Source organism: Lemur catta, chromosome 2 (assembly GCF_020740605.2).
Source record: "Lemur catta isolate mLemCat1 chromosome 2, mLemCat1.pri, whole genome shotgun sequence".
NCBI classification, from domain to species: domain Eukaryota; kingdom Metazoa; phylum Chordata; class Mammalia; order Primates; family Lemuridae; genus Lemur; species Lemur catta.
This window is the reverse complement of record NC_059129.1, coordinates 54,223,229-54,241,500: the sequence shown is the minus strand read 5'-3', so window position 1 is coordinate 54,241,500 and position 18,272 is coordinate 54,223,229. Positions and strand designations below refer to the sequence as shown.

The 18,272-nt window shown below is 47.1% G+C and overlaps 1 protein-coding gene across 1 annotated transcript in view; it reads left to right on the top strand.

Annotated features, from left to right (window-relative positions):
- CLIC5 (chloride intracellular channel 5) overlaps window positions 1-18,272 on the top strand; it is a 99,470-nt gene that overhangs the window by 50,847 nt on the left and 30,351 nt on the right. Inside the window, exons 2-4 of the mRNA XM_045543669.1 lie at window positions 1,911-2,020; window positions 7,044-7,169; window positions 15,030-15,136. Coding sequence (XP_045399625.1) covers window positions 1,911-2,020; window positions 7,044-7,169; window positions 15,030-15,136 — 343 coding nt within the window. The remainder of the gene's footprint in view (window positions 1-1,910; window positions 2,021-7,043; window positions 7,170-15,029; window positions 15,137-18,272) is intronic.

The window sequence follows — 18,272 nt, the reverse complement described above, 5'->3', positions numbered from 1 at the left end:
GAAAACATAACAGAGTGTGGATCTGGCTTTTGCTTTTTCAAATTCTACACTTGTCACTTACATTGTAACTGACCCTGGGGGAAATTTTCCTGTGGCGTCAGGATGTCTTAAAGGACCAACAGCCTGGTACCTGTCAAGTGCTTCTTGATAGGTCCGTAGGGAGCAGCCGTCACAAACCCAGGGTAGCACCAAGCTACCATTAAACTAATGGCTGCCTGTCTGATAGGGCCTTATCAGTAATTCAGCTCTGTGGGCAGGTGTGGCAGCCACGCTGGGCCCTCCCACTTTTGCCAGTTTCTATAGCGGAGCCCATGCTGTCTCAGCGGCTCAGGGGTGAGTCTATTCCAGCCCTGGAGAAAAGTGAGTAGGGAGTGGAGTTCTTGGTGCAGTTAAGAGGGAGGTAAAATAACTGTAATTTCATAGCAATTACTTACAGCCAACCCTGTGAAAGTCTCCAGTTTTCCATTATAAACCTGAGCCTCTGCTGGGAGCGATTTGCAAAGTAGAAATAAGCACACAATTAGGCCCTAATGTATGAAAGAAGGCATCGCTACCTCTCCATCTGAATGCCACAGCAGAACAAACCCCAAGGGGGAAAATAATATGCTGAGCTTTGGGAAAGCATTTTTTTCTCCCTTTCTTTAAAAAAAAAAAAATCCATCTCAGTATACCCCCACTCCTGGGTGTTGGTTAGACTGAAGCTTTGCAAGTAAGCCTGGGGGTCTTCATTACCTGTGCCCTCCCTGACAGTGGAGGCTCCTGCCAGGCCACCTGAGGGGGCCACGGTTTCCAGGGGAGCTGACATGAGACACTAGAGCAAGTGGGTTTCTGCCTCTAAGTCCATGTTGGGGCCCAATAAGCCACTCCATGGAAATGAAGTATACAGAGACCAGCTCCCCAACCTTTTCTGCTTGTCTGTGTGTTTGCTTAAAATAAATTCTATGTGAAATTCATGGATCCGCAGCCCACTCAGAAGCGCAGTGAGGATAGATTTGTCTTTCAGTCTTAAAAAGCCCATGATTTTGAGGAAGGTAATGCAGTGGAGAAATGAACTGAGAGGAGTATGTAAGCACTCAGTGCTGCTGCTGTCATTTGTGCTCCTGTCTTGTCCCCTGGCCCACTCTACAGAAGGCCATAAGCTCCTAGGGGACACGCATTTTTGAATCTGTTGGGTAATTTTCTCCAGTGCCTTGCACATAATTGATAGTCAATATGTATTTGCTGGGTAAAAGGATAATTTAACAAATGAATGGTTTATTGACGCTGAAGGCCAAGTACTAGTCAGAGCTGAGTGGTATATTGATTAGAGTCTTGAGCCTTCTGACTAACCTAGACATAGGGAGATGGGATCAAAGTCTGAGACATCTGTACTTGTGCCATCCTCATGGAGCAAGGACTAAGGGGAAAAAGAGGGTAAACTACAGAGGAACATATTTTGGCTGAGTATAGCTAAAGGAAAGCATTTCTAATTGTTAGAGCAACCCTCAGAATGGACTGCTTTGACAGATTTAAATTACTGATCAGTGCAGATATTCAAACATAGGCTAGATGATTACTTGGGGGTATAGACGTTGGTGTTCCGGTATCATTTGTGTTAGACTATGTGATGTTGAAGGTCTCTTCTTACCTTTAGATGCCAGGGTTCTGTGATTGCATAAAATTATGATCCTACATAATCACTAAGCTCAGTTCAGTGAGTATTTATCGAGCCCCTTACACAGTGGCAGCCATTGCCTGGCATTGACATTAGGAAGACAAAGACGAATAAGATAGAGCTAGTGCCCTTTGCCGTTGGCTGGGGCATGGTTTTGGTAAGTCCTCCTGAGACCGGAATTTGGGTGTTTTAATCCTGTGTTCCTTCCTGCGAGTACACACATGGTGACTCAGGACTCTGGTTCTCTTCTTTCTAGGCTGGAATCGATGGGGAAAGCATTGGCAACTGTCCTTTCTCTCAGCGTCTCTTCATGATCCTTTGGCTGAAAGGAGTCGTGTTCAATGTCACCACTGTGGATCTGAAAAGGTAAAGGGCATTGTACTGGTGGGAACTATGTTTAGCTGCAGGAACCGAGCACCTTCCGTGAAACAGGGTGAAAGCCTTCCGTGTCTCACGGCGGCTCCTGCTCACACCTCCTTGTCCAGAACTGTGTCGCAGGGCCCACCCCTAGATGCAAGGGAGGCTGCAAAAGTGAGTATCTCACTTGTGGCCCAGGCACTGCACTGCCCTGTTTAACAAGGTTGCATTTGCAAGGAAGAAGGAAGGACTGGCATTGGCTATGCAACGAAGAACGTCTGGCTCAGAGGTGGGCACAGACATTTACAAACAAAGGAGTTGGTCATTCCAGTAGCACTAGTGCCATCATCCGTGGGACCCTAGCAGGACTCCAGGCATGTGAGTCTGAGTCTTGAGGGAGATGAGGTCAGCCCATTTCTCATGCTACGTTTCCATTCTCAGAAGTCTTTAGGGTGAGAGTTCTAGATTATAGGCCTGGATGGAGAGTTACTACTCTTTTGCTTTTAAAGTGCAGTTTAATGGCTGTTAAAAACACCAGGCATCATTCAGTGTTGGGAACCACACTCTCTCACTCCTACAGAATGTACTGTTTCCTCACCTCTGTCTGTCCTTTACATGTGGAATAGCCCTAGGCTCTCCCCTGGAGCATTAATCTTTTGACTTTACCTTCTTCCCTGGTGAGCTTGGCATATTCTCCCTGTTGTCTTTATGTGAATCATGAAAGAATTCTTTCTGAGAATCCCAGAGCCCTGCTATCATCTAGATGGCTCCACTCAGATGTTCTATTGTCACTTTAAAATCTATGTGTCTAAAATTTCATCCAGCGTTTTTTTCTGTGAGTGGGGCTTTCCTCATGAATTCCTTTATCTTCCATTTTCTAGGCACTGAAATGTCTCCAGCTCCTTCTCTTGCCACCTCCATTGCTCTCTCTATCTCTCTCTCTTTCTCCACTCCCCATCCATCTTTTATTTTATCCTAAGGTTAGTCTTTCTAAAATAATGCTTTAATCAGGCGATTCCTCCGATCAGAAAACCTTCAATGCTTTTACTGTCCTGGAATAACTGCATCTGAAGCCCTCTTTTGTCTTTTCCCCAGTTCTTCCCAACACTGTCTCTCAACACGTCTCAGCGTGGCCCGTCCACCTCTGTCCTGCCAAGCTGCCTCCTGCTCCTCTTGTTCCCTGCAGCCTCCAGCCCTTGGCGAGGACGCTGACACAGCCCTCTCTTCATTCCTGTCCCTGCAGATGTCACCAGCCCCCAGGCTCAGCCTCAGCCCCCTCCCTCCCCCTCTCAGGCCTCCCACCGCTCTCACCCACCAGCCCAGCCTCTCTCCAAATTCGCCAGCACCTCACCAGGTTATGCTATCTACAGTCCTAACGCTTCACAACTGGCGAGTGCTTTATAAAGATCACGTCGTGTGTAATCCTGTGAAGGGAGTCTTACTTCTTCATGTTATATGAAGAAGTGGAGACAGATGCACTTAAATGACTTGACCAAGGTGCCCAGCCTGAAATCGGAGGGGCTGCCACTACAAACTCAGTCTTCTTGGTTCAAATACGATGCTCTTCATAAAACGTCAGTTATGAAGTTTGTTTCATCTTTCAAATGAGGCCTTAAGTCCCTCAAGGACAGGCTGGGATCATGTTTTCAGTTTCTCTGCATTCTCCACAGCAACTAGCTTTGGACAGGCCCTCAACTGTAATTTGACAGACACTAATACCTGTCACGTGAATGGACATGCATCCACCATGCAGTCCATGTCCGTGAGAACTAAAGAGAGCAGGAGACTTTCATACAGCTGGAAAGAACAGCTTCCTTCGGTGGAGAATCAGAGGCCTTTGGATTGTCCTGTGTGAGAGTGGACTTGTGTGTTCACAGGAGATCACAACGGGAAAGGAGGCCACGCCAGCATTCTCCACATGCTTAGGTTGCTCTTTCACGTTAGCACACCGGGGTGTTGGGTCCCGCCAACACCCCTTTGAGGTAGGCCAGGCACGTATCACCTCTCCAGTTTTGTAGATAAGGAGACTTTTTTACTGCATGCACGTATGCACACGCACATGCACACACACACACACACACACACGTGTGCTAATTTCTAAGAAAACTGATCTCTTCTTCAGGCACCAACATTTGTTGACTGAGCGATCTTGAACTCTGCAGAGCCTCAATTTCCTCATCTGTACAATGGAGATAGTGCCTTCCCAATCAATAGGATTATCGTGAGGGTTTAGCAAGGCAGGCCACGGAAAGCGTTTGCGTTCAGTGTCGTACCTCACAGTGAGGATTCCATACTCATCGCTACTCTTAGCGTGATCCTCGCCTTCCTGGAGGCGGCAGTCCAGTCAGAGAAAGAAGCCTGATACACGTTAAATAATTTGTAAATTAGACCTGGCAATATGTATCCAATGCTAATGATGTAGTTCCAACTACAAGCCCCGAACGAGGGTTAACAAGGAGCAAGAGCTGCAGCCGGCCAGGTCCAGCTGAGCTTCCAAGGCCACAGGCAGAACTTCCCGGAGGTGTCGGACTCCGGTGGCCACGGTTCTTTAGAGTCCCAGGAAAAAAACCCACCATCACCACCACACATTTCTGTATCTTTAAGCCCCAGAGAGGTAACTGCAGAACAATGAAATTGGTGTAGATTTCTCCTTCCAGCTGCGAACACAGCATGGCTGCCTTGTGTCAGCTCTAGAAACCTGGTGGAGGGGGGGGAACAAGTAAGGAATGTCCTTTCATTGTCTAAAATGAGGGACACACACAAAGTAAACAAAGGGACTGAGTAAATTAGATTTTAAAAATTCTTTCCGTCTCAACTGTCTGAGTTCCAGGTGCCACAGAATGCAGCTGGAGAGTGTGTGTTTGGCACACGACATGGGAGTAGCGCAGTAATTGAAATTCCTCTCTTCCCCTCCCAAACTGATTACGCCAGGAATTTGTTTCATTACAGACTCCTCTACCCCCGTTTGTTTACTTTTTTACAGTTCTTCCATCTAATGTTTTCCACTCCCGACTCCCACAAGAAATGCCGCATTCTCAGAGAGAGCATTTGGGGTGAATCTGATGCTCCAGCCCTGCCTCTGGCAGTCTCCATCATCATTCCTCCTCTTCCTCACTCTTTTCTAGTGCAACGCTTTCCCCAGTCTGCCAAGCCTCCCTCCCTCCCTTGGCTCCATTCTGGCTCTTGCATTCTGACCACGTGGCAGAGTCACGGAAGCATGTCCTTGGTCCTTAACAGGGCCCCTGTCAAACATAAGTCACTTTCCTTCCTGCTGCACTGGCAGGAAGTCCCTTCCCCCAGGTAGTCAGGATACTCCCCCGTGCACACCAGGAACACCACGTAGCATGCCTGTGGGCCAAATACAGAAAGTGCAATTAATCGGTCAACTAATTAATTGTTCATTCATTCAATCAGAACTGTGTTCCAGGATTTCAGCCCCTTCCCCATGATCTAGGCCTTCCTTTCTAGATAATTTAGGACTTTTGGATCTCCTCTTCCCAGGGGGAAAAAATGCACTGTTGCTTTGGTTATCTAAGATTTCTTGAAGTATCTGACCCAGAATCCAACAGGCACACCAAGAGGACTTCTGTCTTTTAAGGGACTGAATTTTCTATCTATTATACATGTGCTTTACATCAAAGATCCTATTGGTCCATCAAAGCTTGCTATAGAAAGAAATAACTTTCATAAAGCAAGTGCTATATTTGAGTCCCATTAGCAAATAGAAGATATGTTTACTTAGAAAAATAGATAGTTTATAATGATAACACTGAAGTAACCTCATAATTTTAAAACATATGCACAATTTCTGACTCCTAGATTTTCAATTTATGTATGTTGAACAGAATTTTAAAATATTTCAAGAAAAATAACTTTTTCTAGTAAAACAGGAACCATAATAGTCACACTTTGAGAACAATAGTGTGTGTCTGAATTAACTTACAAAGAAAAAATACTGTAGAATGTAGACCCCAGAGGAGCACCAACACTCTAGCAGTGCGGCGGCCTACTGGCTCTCCCCACATGCAGTTAAAAGCTGAAAGATTTGTAATTGGATTGAAGTTTTCACCAACTGACTAACTTTTGATTACTAATTTTGCAGCTGAAATCACTCGTTTTTTAAATTAAAAATGTATGTCTTATTCATGCAATCATTAATAATATATATCTACTGAGGGTCTCCTATATGCCAGGTACCGTTCTCAGTCCTTTCCTCATGGATCTTGAATTGTAAGGCTTTTTCTCAGATACATTCTTACTCAGCAATGGTCAGTTCTGGATGCAGAATCCTTGGTAATAGCCTATCTGGTGTTTGTTGAGCAATAATATTGAACTTGGGTCTGTCAGCCATAACTCCATGAGTTTTCACAAGGACCTGTAATGGGTCATATTAGAAAGAGCAATAAAAAGACTTTTGAAAATATTGTCTTCATTTAATAGTTTTGCTTTCAAGCTAATAATTTGGTATTTTCATGGATACCTGAAGGCTGTATCGGGGGCTGTTTATAGATCAAAAAAGTATTTGGTTGAGTCTGGCAAAAGACTGACCAATGCTGCACATTAGTTATTAGATACTAAAATTTAAGTTATACAGAATAGGGGTACTCTAACTTGAACAAATGGTCCAAACTAGGATAAAATTGTGATCTAATTCATTAATTTTCAAAATCTGGAATTGTGTAGAGTGTATTTTTGTTAGGTGGATTAGTGAAGGAAATTTTCAAAGCACAGCCCAACCTCTCCCTGGGTAATTAAATCTTAGAGCCACTTAGGTAGTCACCTGGATTCTTCCCACTTTTCATCTTGACTTGCTCCTCTCTCGCTGACTCCACTGGACACCTTCCCTGCATCACACTACATTCTTTCAGAACTTTCTCCAACCTCCTCTGCTCTACCCCCCACACCATAAATCTGTCTTTGCTGATGGGCATGTTGGATAGCACAGGGCGTCTACCTTACAATCAATCTTAGGTTTCCCAGAATAGGAAGTGCCCTGGTGTAAGCCAGCACCTGAATCTTGCTCTCCCTACAGGAAGCCAGCCGACCTGCACAACCTGGCCCCTGGCACGCATCCACCCTTCCTGACCTTCAATGGGGACGTGAAGACAGACGTCAATAAGATCGAGGAGTTCCTGGAGGAGACCTTGACCCCTGAAAAGTAAGGAAGGGTCCATGCTGGAACTACAAAAGCACAGCACTAACTTTGAGAAGGCGCGTTTCCGAAGGTGCCTCGTCAGTCCAGAGTACAGGCCTTCTCATCAGAGAGAGAGGGTACGACCCCGGAAAGGGCTTCTAGGCTCAAAGTGACTCCGCTAAACCCGCCGAGAGTGGGTATTGCCTATGAAGTAGAGCCGGTCACTCCTCCCACCCGGAGCGATTTTAGGAGCCCTAGGAACATCCCACCCCAGTATGTTCCCCTCTGTCCAGGTCACTCTGCTTGGATGACCTCCAAGTGAGAGCACAGGTGCCCTCATTTCAGAAGGAGACCTGAAAGGCCCATGAAATGAAAATGAGTCAGGAAAGGGTGACCCGGTGACTTAAAACACCAAGAGTCATAAACCTGACCAAGTCTGTTCGGACCCCACAATCACACAGATGAAAAAAACTCACCTCCTCCTCTGAAAACGGGTCTAGGGAGGGAACAGGCCAGGGGGCTGTGTGTCGGGTAATGAGCTGCTACTGATGGAAAAGAGGAGTGAGGAGAAGAGGGACAGGTTCGGAAATTCCCAGAGGCTAGCTTGTTCATCAGAGAGTGTCATGATCTGGAATTAAAACAGTCACAGTTTTTAAAAAGCTAGTAAAATAATACTACACATGGAGTAAGGCATGGACTTGATCCTGTAGGGTATCATCCTGTAGGGGGTCACGGTCTGGTAACCACTGACAGGTTTTACACGAAGCGGGTGGAAAGTCAGTTTTAAGACTTACGCTGGGGGTTGGGTGAGGTGAGTAGCAGAGGACGGTACAGCTAGGGGTGGAGGTGACAGCCCTGTAGGACAGAAGGACAGGCTGAGCCGAGGCAGTGGCAGGAAGATAGGAGGAGAGGAGTGGGCAGGATTCGGGACATACTTAGCCGGTAAAATAAGTGGGATTTAACTACTAAAACCCACCATCTTGCATTTATTTTAAAGTGTTATCTATCCATCCACATTTGTATCACTCTCACTTTGTGTCAGGCTCCTCTGATAGCACTTAACCAGCGTGACTCATTTCGTCCCTGTAACAGCCCTAGGACGTAGGTGCTATCATTGTCTCCATTTTACAGTTGGCCTTGGAGGGATTAAGTCACTTGTCCAAGGTTGCATGTCTAGTGAATTACTGTTAAAAAATTAAAACTGCCAGTCCTGTTCTGAGTAAGCCTTAAACAACTATACCTTCTTCCTTAAACTATTCTTTGTCATCCAAATGGGGATAGTCGATTTTCACACTGAGAGTGGAGAGCTACCTCAAGCCCATTGGAAGAAGCTGAGTGTTGACTTTAAATAAGTGAATTAATTAAACCAGTGGGGCAGCCCCCGTGTAACTCCCAGCCCAGCCACAGGCAGAAGCCACACACGCATCTCTGAACAGGACACCTGCCAGCCGCTTTGCCGGACATGCCCAGAGGGGGCCCGCACGCCATCTCCCTCCCCTGGGACCCCACCTCATTGCTAGCACTGGTTTGAAATCCCATGTGAAAAAAAAATAATAAATGCTGTTTTCAAAAACTAAATAGAATTTAGACTTTGCCTGGGAGACCCAGAGAGGAAAGTCTGTGGCAAAGTTACCATTTTCCCTTTTAGAAGTAAGGCTCACGCTCAGGAGTGAGGGCTCCCGTCCCGATCCTCAGGGAATGGAAAGTTGACGCGTGAGCAGCAGAGTGCCCCGCTGGGGCTTATTCCAGGGCAGGCGTGTGGATGGAGGGGCGGGGGGCGGGGGGTGGGGGGGTGGGGTGGGGGCGTGGACTCCTGGCTCTGCCTCGGTTCCTCCTCTGTGAGAGGACGACCCCAGGCCCTTCTTGCTGTCTGATTCCCACCTTAGCCAGGCTCCCCCCACCTCCCCACCCCCAGTCTGGTAACGCTTTTCCTGGGCTGTTTCTCTAACACAGGGGTCCCCAATCTGCATCCACAATGGGACCAAGGGGGCCCAGAGACCCTGGAATTGCATGTCCTGGGTGTCCCTGCACATTCTTCCGGAGGCCGTCATCATCAGATTTCATCATCATTCCATTAGGTTCTGAAAAGTTTCCATGATCCAACTAGGGTGGGCAGTGCTGGATGCAGACATGCCCTCCCTCCTGTCTTCCCTCTCCACCCCCGTTCCCTGTTCTGAGCGCTGCTCCCTCTGGTCCGGATCTTGGATCCTGTGTAGGAGGTTTTACTAAGTGCATTCCTGCCGTGTTAGTAACCTGATGGTGCAGCACTCCCAGGTGGTAGTACCTAAATCTGTTAAAATGTACATCTCAAAAAGGCAGCCGAGGTGGGGGCCCTAGTGGTGAGACCATTGACCATTCTGGAGTTCCACAGAAGTGTCCCTTAGATGCCTTTGTACCCATCGGACTGGGGCAGGTGTCACAATTACCTCCCAGTAAATGTTACCAAGCCATTGTCTCAGCCCCACATAGAGAGACCTGCTGGTCAGCCCACAACCAGCCACCAGCCTCAGCTGGCTTCCCCAGGGACGCGGCTGTGGGGCTGAGTGGCCTGTGTTTGGAGCCTCTGGAACAGGCAGCCTGGCCTCCCGTCTCTCTAGGGGGCGTCCAAATCCTGACCGCTCACCCAGCGCTCGTCTGCCATGTGTTTCTCATCACACCACTATTTGTAAAAGCTGCCAGAGAGCCAAGACATTGTGGGAGCCTTTTTTCCCCCTTAGCTTTATTTTTTTAAAGGAGAAAACCACATACAAACACTCCAACAATTTTTTTAAAAAATTAAATTTTATCCCACGGAGCATTCAGTGTCAAAATGAGGAATCCAGGAAGTCTCAAGTTGTTTCTAAATGAGACTAACATCCATCCCTTTCCTTAGACCAACCCCGTTAATGCTCAACAAGGAAGTGAGGGATCAGTGCTGGGATTACTGCTGAGACTTGCTGGCCCTTGCCTTTCACCCCCGTCGAATGGCCAGAGTTCCTGGGATTCAAAACCTAGAGTCAAGAGCCCCACCTCTGGCCACCTCTACCAGCGTCTGTTGTGTGGCCTTGGGCAGGCCTCCCTTCCTCTCTGACACTCCAGTTTTCTCAACTCTAAAACAAGGAGGTGAAACTACATAGGCTCCAAGATGCGTTTCAGTGCAAGTTCTATGATCCTATGAGTTTCTCAAAGTACTCTCCCAGAGCTGGTTGCTGTTGCAAATGATCTTAGTGCATAGATGCTGTGACAAAAATTCAAGAGGGTAAACTGATGCGGTCTGGATACATAGCATGTCATTCAGTCAGTCAACTAGCAAGAATGATTTAAATATCAACAGGGTTCAGAACGCTGACCAAATTGGAAGATGCTTTGAATTCTTTTTTTAAAAAAATGCATAGAGACATTTCGTAATAGTCAAAAACAAGAATGCTTTTCTAATCCTCTGGGAGGAGGAGAAACAGCCCGGACCTCCGGAACCCCCTCAGGATGGCATGGCGGCTGAGGCTATGAGCTTTGGAGTCAGAGTCTGCACCACATGGAGTTGTGCTCTGCTGTGGATCAAATCAGCCATAAAATCGCAGGGGCTTAACAGAATATGCACTTATTTCCCACTCAAGCAAAGTCTGAGTGGAGAGCGTGGCCTTCCTGTATCTTGTAGTTTTAGGAATACACAGCCTCCAAGTCTCCTTCTACTGGGAAGAGAGAGAAAAGGAGCATGCAAAGTGTTTCCCAGGGCCAGGGGTGTGAGTGGTTACGTCACTTCCCCTCTCTTCCATTGGCCAGAATCCAGTCACATGACCCCAACCCAAGTGAGGGAGAAGCTGGGAAATGAAAGACATACATGGCTGTCTGGGGAGAATGTGTAGTCTCCACAATAGGCAAGTTACTGAAAATCTCTCTGACTGTGAATTCTCACATCCGTGAAACAAGGATCGTACTGTTGATCGCACAGGGCTATTGTAGAAGGTGACGCTACTGAGCCTACGGCTTGACATAACGTAATAGCTCACTAAAAGGTAGCTCAGAGTTGTAATAGAGAGGTCAGCACCGGTTTTGTGGCTGTCTCCCAGGTGTCAGCGTAAGGAAAGCTGGAGACCTTAGGCCTTAAAACCACAGATCCTAAGGGATGTCTTGTAATGAATAAGCCAGACCCCTTCTGCCTCCAAGGATCTTTTGCTTAAATAGCAGAGATAAGACAAACAAGCACAAAGTCAAGGATCAGAAAAGTCAAACATCGATGTCCTTCTCCACGGAGGGTATAGTGAAGTGAGGAAGCAGAGACAAAGGAGAAGGGAGGGAGAAGTCTTTCTACTTTTCAGCTCCTTGGAAAAAGCAGAGTCAGCACTCAAGCTGCCGGGAGAGAGACTCCCAGAATGAGCAACGGTCCCTCCTCAGTGGTCCTTGATAGGTGCTTTATGTGTGCTGGCTTAATTGCATGGGGTCCTTTTGTTTGGTGGCATGGTGGCCTGTGGCCAGTCAGTAGGAAGTCAGCTGAGATTCTAAACCAGTCAGGCACTCATTGTATGCAATATATTTTTTCTTCACTACTATCTCTATATACAAAAAACTAATTTATTATCTTTTTTTGGTGAGAAGCCAATTGTTTTACCTCCAAGATAGAAGCTTAAGTGCAGATCTAAGATGAATACATTTGAAATAAGATATGTTAAAAACAGGGTGGAGAGAAATTTTCAGCGAACTTTATCTGTAAGTATTTTCAGCTTTGCTGGCCACAGATGGTCTGTCGTAACTGTGCTGTTGTACGGTGAAAGCAGCCGTAGCCAATATGTGAACAAATAGGTGTGGCTGTGTTCCAATAAAACTTTATTTATGAACACTGAAATTTGAATTTCAGATTATCTTCATGCATCACAAAATAGTACCCTTCTTTTGATTTTTTTCCAACCATTTTAAATATAAAAAACCATTGTTAGCTTGAGGGCCATATGCAAACAGGGGTCATAGGCCATAGTTTGCTGAGTTAGCAAAATTTATTACCTCTTTGACTATCGTTAGACCACATCACAATGCTATTTCAAAGATGTTTCTATGAATGAAACACTGCTAGCCTTTTAGAGAAACAGATTGTATTTTGTAGTCCACTTATTTGCATATTTAAAATATGGTATAAATATGGAGGTAAAATGAGTGCACTTAACATCCTGTACAGCAGCCTTCCCAAGTCTAGTTGCTGAAATCTGTGAGATTAACATCTTGGAGAGGACAGGCCCAGTGGCTCACGCCTGTAATCCTAGCACTCTGGGAGGGCGAGGTGGGAGGATCTCTTGAGGTCAGGAGTTTGAAACCAGCCTGAGCAGGATCAAGACCTTGTCTCTACTAAAAACAGAAAAAATGAGCCAGGCATGGTGGCATGGCCCTGTATTCGCAGCTACTCAGGAGGCTGAGGCAGAAGGATCCTTGAGCCCAGGAGTTTGAGGTTGCTGTGAGCTAGGCTGATGCCGTGGCACTGTAGCCCGGGTGACAGAGCAGAGCTCTGTCTCAAAACAAACAAACAAAAAAAACCATCTTGGAGATACACTTCCCACAAGCACGAACTTCAGTTGGGACATTATGCTATACAGTAAGGTCTCAATGAGTGACAGTGCTTAGCAAATAGGATGACAGTGTTATGGTCCCCTGAATACATTGTCCTTTTTCATCATCTTTTTTTCTTTGTTCCTGAGACAGAGTCTCACTCTGTCACCCTGGGTAGAGTGCCATGGCATCATCATAGCTCACTGCAACCTCCACACGTCCCTGGTGCCCACCCCGATTGTGAAGAAATAATCAGGTTACTGAAGTTTGATCAAATGATGACAGGAAAAGAAAAACCAACAAACCCAAACAAATTGTCCACTAAAATACATTTTCTAGGCCCTTTTCTGTTGACATTATCAAGGAGAAACAAAGAACACTTGATCTTTATTAATAATTTAAGTCTATCAGTTCTAACAGCATGCTAGATTCTATGTGAGAAGGCCAAAATAGGGGAAGATGACACTAAATGCCATATTTTGGCAGATTACTTAGTATCTTGCAGGAAACCTTGGTTTGTGCCTGCTGTCACACGGTGGATATGGTAATTGCTGGTTTACCCAGAAGTGTGTGTGCAGAATCTGTGCAGAGCGCCCCCTCCTGGTGGAGGGAGACAGCCGGCGCACGGTGCTCTGCTCTGCTCAGCCCTGAGGGCTCTGGGCCTTTGAGAGCAAACGGCAAAGTCTGAGAAGGCACAGAATACAGAACTTAAGAGCTGGACTTCCAAACGGAAACTGCCTGGGTGGGAATCCTGGCTCTGCCCCCTAGCCACCTGACCTCAGGCAAATTGCTCACCTTCTCTCTGTCTCAGTTGCCTCACATGGGAAATGAGGCTCATAACATTGCCAGTAGAATTGTTGTGAGGAGTGAACTGTGAATACACGTGCACACAGTAGCTCTTGGTGCAAGTCAGCTTGTACTGTTATTAGAGAAGCAGTGAGACCGCACTGCTCCAGGGCCAGGAAACCAGGCTCTCGTTGTCCCTCCACTATTTATTAGCCGTGGCCCTTAAACAGCCATTTAACTTCTCAAGTCTCCAATTGCCTTTCCCGTAAAAAGAGGACAATAATGCCTGCCTTATCTGCCTCTTGGCAGAGAGCTAGACTCTTCCAGCGGTGGTGTCTCTGAAATTAAACATCCACCTAACTCGGCCCCAAGAGGGATGGTCCTAGCTAATGGGCCAGTTGAGGAGCAAAGAAATAAAGGAACAACAAATAATTTTTGAAGGCTTGTTTGGTTCAAATTATTTAAAACCTTACAACAAATCGACAAAAGTATTTTGCTTTTTAAACATTAAGCAACCCAGCAGCCCACAGTCAAACACCGCTCTCCCAGAGATCACAGAGTGCACGTTCATTAGTAATAACGATAACCAGGCCATTGTCTCCCATCTCGTCCCACCCCTGCCTGGCCATAAAATGTTTGGCAAATAATATTTTTTTAAACTTAGAATTGCTCATTTTGATGGTGCCAGTGGGTCCCAGCCATGGATTCCCGCACAAGCAAGTTTACCTCTTTCTGTCTCAAGCCTGCCTCTTATATTCCTCTGGCTTCAAAATGAAAGGCTCTGCAAGAGAGAGAGAGGGGCTGGATCATTGCAAATCTATCTCCAGATAAAATAAAATAAAACAATCGAAAACACATGTCCTCTGATGGAGCCTGGTAGTTTCTGCATCTTATTACTGTGCACAAATAATAAGTGTGTGGAGGACATTTCAGCAGAGGACCCTGGGCATTCTTCCTTTGGAGAAATGGTTTAGAGCAGTGGTCCCCAACTTTTTGGCACCAGAGACCGGTTTCATGGAAGATAATTTATCCACGGACCTGGGCGGGGGAGGGGGGAGTTAGAGGGTGGGGGCAGTGAAGCTCTGTGGTCCAGTCCCTAACAGGCCACCAACCAGTACCAGTACACGGACCAGGGGTTGGGGACTGCAGGTTTAGAGGCCTCAGTGCTAAGGTGCCTGGCATTTCCTTGCTCCCAGAATTAGCCCTGTGCAGCTGTGATGAAAATTGCAGGCCTGGCAGTGGATAGTTATTTTAATGTGGGCAGGGGAAGTGTCTCAGACCCTATCTCATAGAAAGGCAAGCTCAGTCAGAGCTTTGGTTAGTGTCTTTTCATTGGTGCACCATTGTTGGTGTGAAAAGGGCACATTTGGGGCCTCTGAATGGCATTCTGGTTTCTTGTCCAACAGACTGTGTAGCCCTGGGCAGCTCTTACCTCCCTGGCCTTTTGCTTCCTCTCTGGATGAACTGGGGCCAAGAGATTTGTAGATCCAGCTAGAAAGGGGAGTGTCTTTTGTGATGGAAATAGGCTCCCCATTAAAGGAGCTTTAAGTCTCACGGACTGACAGAACACTGCGTCTTCCACTCCAGGTACCCCAAACTGGCTGCGAAACACCGCGAATCCAACACAGCAGGCATTGACATCTTCTCCAAGTTCTCTGCCTACATCAAAAACACCAAGCAGCAAAACAATGCTGGTGAGTGACTCCCTTCCACCATGAGACCCTGCCTAAGTCATCTTAAGTTTGTCAGATACTCAGGCCAGAGAAGCATCTGGAACCAATGCTGCTCGTTATGCACTCACCCATGTCCCCCTTGACATAGGGGAGGAGGTTGTAGATCCTGCCCGCATCTAAGCAGGGGGAACAGCCAGTGGGCCTTATTGGAGAATCAGAGGGACAGATGCCGTTTGCTTTCTGAGGCTGCACAGCACAATGCACTGCACGGAAGGGTCCTTACTACTGTCCATTTGTCCCCAATTCACAGCCCTGTCTGTAATCACATTGGAGCAACATATTCCCAGTTCCTTCTGGTCCCTGGGGTTGTCCACAGGCCCTGGGAGGGGCAGCACAGTCACCACTGTGGCAAATGCTGAAGGCAGATGCCCAGCCGTCTGCGTTCTCCCCCACTGCAGGTACAGAGGGTGCTGTTGGGTTGTTCATTAAGGTTTAGCTAAAGCCATTTGAATGGAGCCCTCCAACTGAACATGTACAACATGAAGAACTGCATCAGGCCCCGTGAGGGAAAGAAGGAGGATGAGAGAATTTCCTCGTCCTCAGAAAGGGAGAATGAGACAGCTACAAGCTGGACCCCCTGGGGCCCAGCACAAAACCAGGCAGAGTAAGTGCATTGTGAATCTTTGTGAATGAAGGAGTAAATGAAGCACGATGCACCAAAACAAGGGGGTATACGCTAGAGGCTCCAAAAGCTCAAAGGAGAAAGGATGAGGTGAAAGAGAAGAGATTTGGGGCTGAGCAGAGCTGCTGCAGTAGGAAGTGATAACTCGGGAAGTTACAGAGGACCCGGACTGTACCAAGGGCAGAAGTAGACTCTGGGGCTTCAAAGAAGTAAAAGACGCTTCCCCAGTCTTCAGGGCCTTAGCTGGTGCAGGAAGAAAGACTTCAATTCACAAAAAAAGTCAAATAAAATGAGAAGAGGTAAATGAGGGCTTGATCTAAGAGGGTCTGAAGAGCTGATTAACTGCCAAGTGAAAGGAAAAAATAATTCCTGTCAAGGTGTTTAGGGCAGGAAGAACTTACCTTCGTGTTCTTTGAGAAAGTTCTTGAAGGAGTTTCAGCTGGGTCACACAGACCAAGGAGGAATCAGCTGGCTAAGATCATAGAGTGGAAGACACGGGGAAGGTGAGAAAATGTCAGGGACAGAGACCGGGCAAAGTCGCCAGACCTGCAGTGCCAGCCTGGGGGGCTTGGATTTCAGCCCATGGGCAAGGGCAGCCGTTAGAGGTGTGTGACGGGGCCACACAGGAAGCATGTGGAAAATATTGTAAACCTACTCGGTGCTCTGGCTTCATTACTGTTTGGATGCTGTAGTGTGTGGAGTAGTGTCCTCCCAAAATTCAGGTTTACCTGGGACCTCGGAATGTGACCTTATTTGGAAATAGGGTCTTCGCAGATGTAATTAGCTAAGGATCTCGGGACAAGATCATGGATCTTGGATTTGGTGTGGTCCCTAAATCCAGTGACTGGTGCCCTCAGGCAGAGGAGGGGACACACAGGCAGGGGAGAGGGCCGGATGGAGGCAGAGGCTGAGCTTGGAGTGACGCTGTCGCAAGCCGAACACTTAGCCTTCCAGAAGTGGGAAGAGGCAAGGAAGGACACCTGCTGACACCTTGATCTGGGACCTCTGTCCTCCAGCGCCGTAAGGTGAACATTTATGTTGTTTTAAGCCACTCAGTCTGTGGTACTTTGTTGTGGCAGCCCCTCGGAGCCATCGTGGGAAAGAAAAGTTACTGCTGCTTTCCCGGCAGAGGACACAGAAGCGGAGGAGAGGACCAGTGACTTGTCCTCCCCGCAAGGCAGGGCTGGCACTCCAACCCTGGTTTTCAGACTCCTCATCCAGTGTCCTCTCCTCTTGGCCACAAATATCTTCTTTCATACTTGTCAAAGTGCCCTTAGAAAGATTATCTCTCATTTGAGCCTTCCAGATTTTTTAAATTATAAATGGTATTTACATATTATCCGTATTTACAGTTCTCCTATTCCCAAAGCCAAAGCAACAGTTTCCACCAAATCTCACGTATCAATTTCTTATAAACTCCATACTCTCCAATTTTCATTGTTTCCCCTTCTTCTGTTTCACCCTGTTTTTCTCTGCAATGGGTTTTGCCCCTGTGACTCCATCTTCCCTTAACTCGTGCACATTTCAAAGTGCCGGCATTTCTGCCTTCCCAAAGAGCCTGTCCCCCAGATGTGCTGTCTCCTCGCCTTCCTTTTATTAGACACCACGCACTCCTTCCTCAGAGCTAGAACTTGCCCACTCCCCTCCCTCCGCCTGTGCTTGTCCTTCCTCCCACCCCTTACCCCCCAGTTGTGGTGAGCTGGATCCAGAAGTTCTTAGGCTCAGCAGGCCAGAGGCCAAGGCTCCTGCGGGGCTGCCCCCTGCAGACAGCAGCATGGCCCCTGCGCTGGGGTCCACACCCTCTCCCCTCTGTCGGAGCTCTGAGCTGGCAGCCATTGCCAGATCTCTGCAAGAGCATCAGCATCTGACCCCAGGCTTCCGTTGGCATGCCCTCCATGAAGGCACTTTCATGCCTTTTCAGGGCCAACACTGTAGCAGGGTTCTACATGGTGGATGCATCTCTTTACTCCTGTGGTGGTTACAGGAACTGCCAAGTAAAATTTCCCTGGTGTTCTACAAAGTCTCAAAAGTCCCCAGCTCCTGGAACCCCGACCTGGTCCATGGGAGACATCCCCAGTAATACTCAAGACAATTGTCCATAGTCGTACATTCAACCATTCATTTATTCATTCAACAAACACAGATTGCGTGGAGTGACTGCAAGTCCCAGCTAATGTTTAAAAGGCTTGTCTTGTGTGCCAGGCATGGGGGTTGCCAAGAAAAATGAGACAAAGCCATTGCCTTGTGTGAACTGACCATGTTTTGCTCCTTGGGTTCCTCTCTTCCTCTCAGGGTTTCTTCGTCACCTCCTAAGAGGATCTGGGCTTCTTCCTCTGAATATCATTTTCAGAGGATATCATTTTGAATACAAAATACATTTTGTATTTCTTACCCACAGATTGCCATTTTAACAGACTCTAAAAACCTCTGCCAAATCTCTTGGCTTTCAAGAAATTGATTTTGCTTACCATAATT